The sequence below is a fragment of the Pipistrellus kuhlii genome, unplaced genomic scaffold, assembly GCF_014108245.1.
Source record: "Pipistrellus kuhlii isolate mPipKuh1 unplaced genomic scaffold, mPipKuh1.p scaffold_m20_p_8, whole genome shotgun sequence".
Lineage (NCBI taxonomy): Eukaryota > Metazoa > Chordata > Mammalia > Chiroptera > Vespertilionidae > Pipistrellus > Pipistrellus kuhlii.
In genome coordinates, this window is record NW_023425584.1 from 48,071,703 (window position 1) to 48,079,239 (window position 7,537).

A 7,537-nucleotide genomic window follows, 5' to 3' on the forward strand; every position below is an offset into this window, starting at 1 on the left:
CAAATGTATCTGCAAACATGAAGATTTTTAAGGACCCAGAGGCACTACACAGTTAATTCACGTTATACAGCGCCCTCCTTCTCCCTTTTCTTCATTTACAGTTCTACCAAGATGTGAAGGACTGGTGGCTGTTTGGCTTCTACTTCTGCATGCCCTTGGTGTGCACCGCAATCTTCTATACCCTCATGACTTGTGAGATGTTAAACAGAAGGAATGGAAGCTTGAGAATTGCCCTCAGTGAACATCTTAAACAGGTAAATGTAATACGATTATGAAAATCTGGCCAAGACTATATTGTCCTTCACAACAAAAGGCCTACAATTACTGTATTTCAAGATTTAGCCTGCTTTTCTGAAAATAAAAATACTATCTTATTTGTTTGTATGTCTTGTTTTCCTTATAGTTATAGTACTGTATTAGGTATTTCTTTTGTGAAATAGGGAGCCTACCTGGTTAGTGGGCCCAAATGGAGGAACTATTTATTGGTTTTGCCAACAATGTATTGACCATATGTGTTTGTGTGTGTATCCATTGAATTTGGCTTGGAACTGTGCCAAGACAAAAAAGGTGCATATTACTGTCTCCCCTAGCAGGCTTTGCAATAATGTTGTGGAAACAAATTACAAACCTGGAAAATAGAATCACAAGGTATGGCAAAGTAGCCTATGCTATAGAAATCCAGTTTGTCACGGAAAAACTGTTCGTGGATGAGGGGGGTTGAATTGTTCATGGAAGATAAATGGGTTTGATGGGATAGAAGAGACCAGCAGGTACTTCAGGTGGGAAAATAGGGGTCTAGTTATAATATGGCACAGAAACCACCCATTTGGGGAGTGAGAAAAGAGATGAACTTCATTAGAGTAACATCAACAACATCAAAGATGAGACTCTTGACAAGAAATGTGATCCTATATATTTGAAGAGGTCAAATTTTGGAGCGACCAAAGTTCTAGAATGAATTTGAATATGTCAGTAGGAGGCTGCTGTTAGTCCCTCCAGGGCAACAAGTAGAACAGAGCTTTAGCGGGGGAAACTTGGGTCTTATACTTACTTGCTGGCTCTGTGGCATTGGGGAAATTGCTTAATCTCTCTGAGCTTCTAGTTCCTCTTAAAAATATATAATAAGACATCAAGGGGTTATCTAATGCATGTAGGGTGTCTAATAGAACCCAATTCATAGTAAGTACTCAGAAAAAGTTCATAGGTATTTATTCGAAGAGTAAAACCAGGACTGTGAATAAGTTCTGAGTCCCAGCAGAGAAGGACACCCCACCACAGCAAAATTTAATGTGAGTTTCATATGGAGCCTGTAAATCTACCCTATATAATTACAATACACAAGCGTCATTCTTCAACAGCAGCTCTTTTCAACTACTTTACTAATTTTTCTGAGCTTCAGCTCCTTTATCTGTAAATTGGGCATAATAGCATATAAATCAATGTTATTATAGGAATCAAAGGAAATAATATGCATACACATACTTTATAAAAAATCTAACATGCCATACAAATGGTAGCTATTACCTCCTATTGAAATTTAATAGGAAAATTATATTGAGAAACTTTAGGATGATTGTTCAAGCATGAAAATTTCTAGTACTCCTGAAGTGAAACATATTAAGCAATTATTACCTCTCACTCCTGCAAGGGAAATAATTAATTAAAATAGATTTGTGAAAAACAGTGTTTTAAATGTTGATTTTTTTAACAGCACCATGATTGAACCTGTTTAAGCTGTAAGTGGTATTTGCTCTGAAAATAATTTAATAGGGGTATGAAACAATAATAATATGATGATGCTTCACATTTACATAGCATTTTTAATTTTGTAGAGCATTTCCATGTTATCTTCTTATTTGATTCATCCAAGCATATGTGGGATAGGCAAGGCAGGCATTATCCTTATTATACAGGTGATTAGGAGAGTGGCTCAACCAAATGGAAGTCAGAATCCAAAACTTGGTCCTCATGCAGCATAGACATTCCTTTGTGTCCCACTCGAAGCTATAGCAGGTTCTAAGAGTAGAAGAGCAAGCCGCCTGGCTGGAAGGCCTTCAAGTGGGACTATGGGGAAACTAGCTCAGAGTGCAAAGCCCTGCCAGCCTTCAACTGCTAGCCTATTGTGCTCTTGGTCTTGCTTCTTGTATGTTTCTCAAGTTTCTCTTCATTATGCTGACAACAATTTTATAAGTTGGGAATTGTGTTTGGATGCTGGTAGCAAAAACAAAATAACACTGAGTAGACCGAGGAGGGATTTATCTTTCTCCCACAGTAAAAAGTTCAGATGTCATTGATTCAGTGGTAAAGAGACTCAGAGGCAGGTTGTCTGCTAATTTGCTGACCTTTCATTATCACAAGACAACAACTACAGCTCTACCCTTATATCTGATTTCCAGGCAGAAAAAAAGGGGAAGAACATAGATCACATGAGTGTATGAGCATCACAGGAGTATCCCCCACTTTTAAGCAGTTTTACAGAGACCTCACACAATTTTTACTTAATCTAATTGGTCAGAAGTGTCAGGTAGCCATGCAGATGGTTAGGCCAGGCTCCCCCATTACTATGACAAAACCAAGAATCTGATTGATAGCAGGGAAAATAGGAGGATGAATATTAAGTAAGCAAATAACAGACTATAATGGCAATGTATTAATATTATCTTTTAAAAGGATTATCCTCTTTGATGATCCCAGAGGAGATCATCAAAGGAGATAATGCTCAGAGGAAATAACCTCTCCCCTAATACCCCACTTTTTTATTTTTGGGGAACACTGTCTTTCTGTGTACACAAAATGATCCTTTAAAATAATCTCCCATTCCTGCAGATTGGAATTCTTTATTTCTCTCAATCATTACTCGTTTTATGTGTTCTCTGAAGTATATCCCAGCTAGCCCAATAGCTCCAAAAAGATTCAAGAACTCTGTTCTTTGAGTTAGAGTAGCAATTTGTGAAAACTGCCCCCCAAATCTTTTTAAACAACTCTATTAATCATGTGGGTTGGCTTAGGCTTTCTATACTTAATGCTAGATGCTCTTGGTTGAAATCAGCATTACCCTTCCAAACCCTGTTTTCAATCAGTTTTATTTTGACATTAACTGATCCCAGTTACAGACAAGTTACATTTTATGTTCCTAGTTAGCCTTCTAAATGCATGCACTATAATACTCAAGCATAATGCACACAAAGAACTGGTTGCTGATAAACTCTAACCTGTGATTTTCCTGATCCTGTGCAGACTTGAAAGTATGTAAACCTTCAACTAAAGTCACTCCAGGGTCAGCACGTCCTAGGTTTTCTCATCCACATTGCTGATAATCCTTTACCCTCACCCCTATGTTTGCAAATAATAAGTCTTTTGGAAACATGTCATTAATAAAATATTTTAAAAGCAAAAATATCCCAATGCTAGCTTTCTTAAGGATCAACAAGTGGAAAAAACATATTGCTGTGTTGATGATTTTTGTTGTTTTTTAAATATACTTTTATTTATTTTAGAGAGGAAGGGAGAAGGGGAGACCGATAGAAACAATGATAACAGAGAATCATTGATCCTCTGACTCCTATACAATCCCTACTGGGGACTGAGTCTGCAACCCAGGCATGTGCGTTGACCGAGAATCAAACCACGACTTCCTGGTTCATAGGTTGACACTCAACCACTGAGCAACACCAGCCAGGCTTCTGTTGCTTTTTCTTTTCTAATTCCTATGCCTGTTTTGTTTTTCAAACATCTTTTCAGATTTGTCCATTCTTTAACATGGTGAGTTCAGTCATTTTGACTGTTATGCTGTAATTAATGCTTGTTAGTTACCTGTTATTAATGCTTTTAGATAATGCTTTCCCCCATATATTTGCCACATGTGCATGTGTGTGTGCGGGTACACACACACACACACACACACACACACACACACGTATGCAGGCACACGCACAGTGTTGGCTCTACTCCAGCCAGTTCCCATCTCTCCCTGCCATAGAACCTCTGCCCTTGTCCTAATAACCAACCTGAAGCCACCGTCCTTCGTGGCAGTTGCCCAAAAGAATCGGTAGCAAATCCTTAATGAAGTTGGACTCTAAATCTTAAAGAGGTGGAGGTTATGTGAGCCATACTGTTCTGGCTCCTCTTTGAGCTATTCTTTCTCTGCTCTCAACTACTTCCTTGTTATATGGTTCTTTTATCTAGCAGGAAAACAATGAATTTACTGTACTTTTTTTTTTTTTCTCTCACTTTCCTTTAGCGTCGAGAAGTGGCAAAAACAGTTTTCTGCTTGGTTGTAATTTTTGCTCTTTGCTGGTTTCCTCTTCATTTAAGCCGTATTTTGAAGAAAACCGTGTATAATGAGATGGACAAGAACCGATGTGAATTACTTAGGTATGATCCTATTAGGAAATTGGAGTTTCTCTGATTTTCACATTTATGATACTTTTACAAAACCATCTAGTCTACATTCTCGTTAGCCCTGAAAAATTAAAACTGCAAAGTTGATTATTTCCTCTTTAGCTGACATAACTCATAACTGATCCCAAAATTTGTGCAATCCATGTCTATAATCTTGCTGCTCCCCTCCTGAGGCTGTGCATAATAATCTGAGTTAACCAAGTGGCAAGTAAATCTTTTGCAGAACTAAGAGTGCCATTTAAACAAGAATTTTTTAAAAATTCTGACTGCTACCTGTGAGAAATGGCTTCTGGGCAAGAAAAATGCTTATTCTAAGGATAAATGCTAGTTTGCAGTTTTGAAAACATTATGTGCTAATTATTCTATTATTTTTCCTTTGCTCTAGTTTCTTGCTGCTCATGGATTACATTGGCATTAACTTGGCAACTATGAATTCATGTATAAACCCAATAGCTCTATATTTTGTGAGCAAGAAATTTAAAAATTGTTTTCAGGTAAGACTGTTTTACAAGTATTTTTAAGGAAAATCAAATAAGTATATTAACTAGCCAAGAGGCATGGCTAATTCACAATTATAAATATTACTTTCATCAGCTATACTTTTCAGTAGATAAGTGAAAATCATATTTTAACCAGAAAGATGGTTACATTGTCAGCGTTAAAAAAAAAAGCAATATCTATTCAGACAACAACATATTAAGAGGTTAAAATTAAAAATAATTAACTTAATAACATCTTAATTTAGTACCCTCCTTTAAGAAGAAAGGCTCAAATTTGAGCTGCAGGTCATAAAAAATACATAAATCCTATTCCTTCCTTATATTTTTTTAGATTTTAACACCAATCTCAGCAAAAAATAAACTCTATTGTTAAGAAAGCTCTTTCTAAATGCTACTTAATAGTATATTTAGTAATAGCCACTTCAAAACAAGTAAATACTTAAAGCTTGGGAAATCTGAACTAATGTAATCGCATTTGAAATCAGTTTCCTTGTGTTCTTCAAACCTTCTTGTAGATAAACCAACCCATGTCTTCCAGAAGCTCCAAGCACAGTTCCTGGAATGATTTTAGCATAGAATTAATCCAAACTGGATTCTGTTCTCTCTAGCCAGGATGTTAGCTCATGGTACATTTTAGGAAGAGTAGCATAGAGATCAAGGGTGCAGGCTCAAGAAGCAAATAATCTTGATTTGCATCATAGCTCTGCACTTACTGACAAACGCAGGTCTGGATGGTGCCCTTCCTGCTTCCTTCGTTTGCTGGTCTGTAAAATCAGACAATCACAATATCTATCTCATAAGTAGGATTCAGTGGGTTAATATATGGTAAGTACTTGAAACAATAATAAGTGCTAAGTATGACTTTATTATTATTTGGGATAGAGTGGACAGGAAAAAAACACAGTGACTGCCCTCATGGAACTTAAAATCTAAAAGGAGAATTATACAATATATGAAACTTGGTAGTTTCATACAACTTGATAGGAAAATAGCAACTACCACCTAGTGCTGTGAACATCAGGCGAGAGGTGTACAATGCAGAGAGCCACACCAGTGGTGCACACTGAAGAAATGCTAGGCCCCTCCTAGCCTCCCATTCATGCCCACCCCAAGTCATACAGTAGTCTTCCTCTGGTCAAAACTGCTTCCCTCTTTGACTTAGAATTTAAACAAGAAGCAAGGGATATATTTCTCTGCACTAGAATGGACAATTTAGCTTCTACCTAGGGGTTATAGACTCCATACCCTAGGTTACTGTTAAGGTTCACATTCTGTCCTCAAATGTATGTGGACATTTACCCCTTGTTGGTAGGAACATAACACATGTCATGCCATTTAGCATCTGTTTCTTTTCCCAGTCTTGCCTGTGCTGCTGCTGTTACCAGTCCAAAAGTCTGATGACCTCAGTCCCCATGAATGGAACCAGCATCCAGTGGAAGAACCACGAACAGAACAACCACAACACAGAGAGGAGCAGCCACAAGGATAGTATAAACTAGACATATTAAGAAACATTAATCAGTATTCCTTCAAACCTTATTGGAGGGGGGGGGAAATCACACCGCCACTATGTCTCCAGAAGTCTCTTCTCCCATGACTCAGACCCACGCCCGGAAAATGCTTTCCAAAACATCAGAGAGTAGACTGGTTCATGCCCACAAATTCAATGAATCTTACTTCTTTAATTTATCTAATTTACATATTCTGTATGTTATATTCAACACTAAAAAATGGTAAGAGTTGGCAGGGGAAAGGGAGACCGTTAAGTGAAACCAGAAAGATATTTACTACATTTGCATGAAAATCGTTTTCACGAACATGACTAGCTTTCATGGCTGTTCTGTCAAATGTTTTATGAGAACTGGTCACCATGAAAGTTTGGAGGTTATAAAATAGAGATTTTTTTGTGTTTTTTTTTGTTTGTTTGTTTGTTTTGCAAACACAGTATGGGCATAAGTCACCTTAATTTTGAAATGTCATTCAGTGCCAGTATTTTTAACTATATAGTACCCTAAAAATGATATCTGAGTTCATTTAAAAAAAAAAAAAAAGTAAAACAATTTAGTGAACAATTAGGTTAATGTTTCTCATGCCACTGAGGGGGCAGTGTTTAACATAAATTTTCAAGCTGCAACAAATACAAGACTAAAGCACAAACTGATAACCACACATGGCAGTTTAAAGCTGCTATTCAAATAATTTTTAAGGATCTATTTTTTATGGTGTTTCATTACAGGAGATCCTGAACATTTTTTCTTGTTAAATTTTAATAAAATAATGCTTGAATCAAATAATTCTATTTTTCATAAGCCCAATCTATTTTTAATGTATTTTATGTACAATCAATATCATATACCAAAATATAAAGGTTCATGTTGTTTAACTATACCCAAGACTTTCAGTTCAATTCATAGAAGTCTAAAGATACATAGGAGAATAGAATTGAATAGTTTTAGATTTGGAAATTTTCATTGCGGTTTTTTAGTAATAGTAACATATATGTATGTATATGCATATATATGTACATATATACATGTATGTGTGTATGTATATATAGCATACATATCACCTCATATTCTCTTTATTAGCTTTAAATGTTAACTGGCATTTAAAATATCTTTTTTGGTCATTCCCTT

General features: G+C 36.4%; 1 protein-coding gene across 2 annotated transcripts in view; it reads left to right on the forward strand.

Annotated features, from left to right (window-relative positions):
- Positions 1 to 6,965, forward strand: part of EDNRA (endothelin receptor type A) — a 44,941-nt gene extending 37,976 nt beyond the window's left edge. For both annotated transcript variants that reach the window (XM_045576431.1, XM_045576429.1), the window contains exons 5-8: positions 102 to 254; positions 4,241 to 4,374; positions 4,787 to 4,895; positions 6,260 to 6,965. In XM_045576431.1, coding sequence (XP_045432387.1) covers positions 102 to 254; positions 4,241 to 4,374; positions 4,787 to 4,895; positions 6,260 to 6,400 — 537 coding nt within the window. In that variant the 3' untranslated portion in view covers positions 6,401 to 6,965. The remainder of the gene's footprint in view (positions 1 to 101; positions 255 to 4,240; positions 4,375 to 4,786; positions 4,896 to 6,259) is intronic.
- The last annotated feature ends 572 nt before the right edge of the window (positions 6,966 to 7,537 follow it).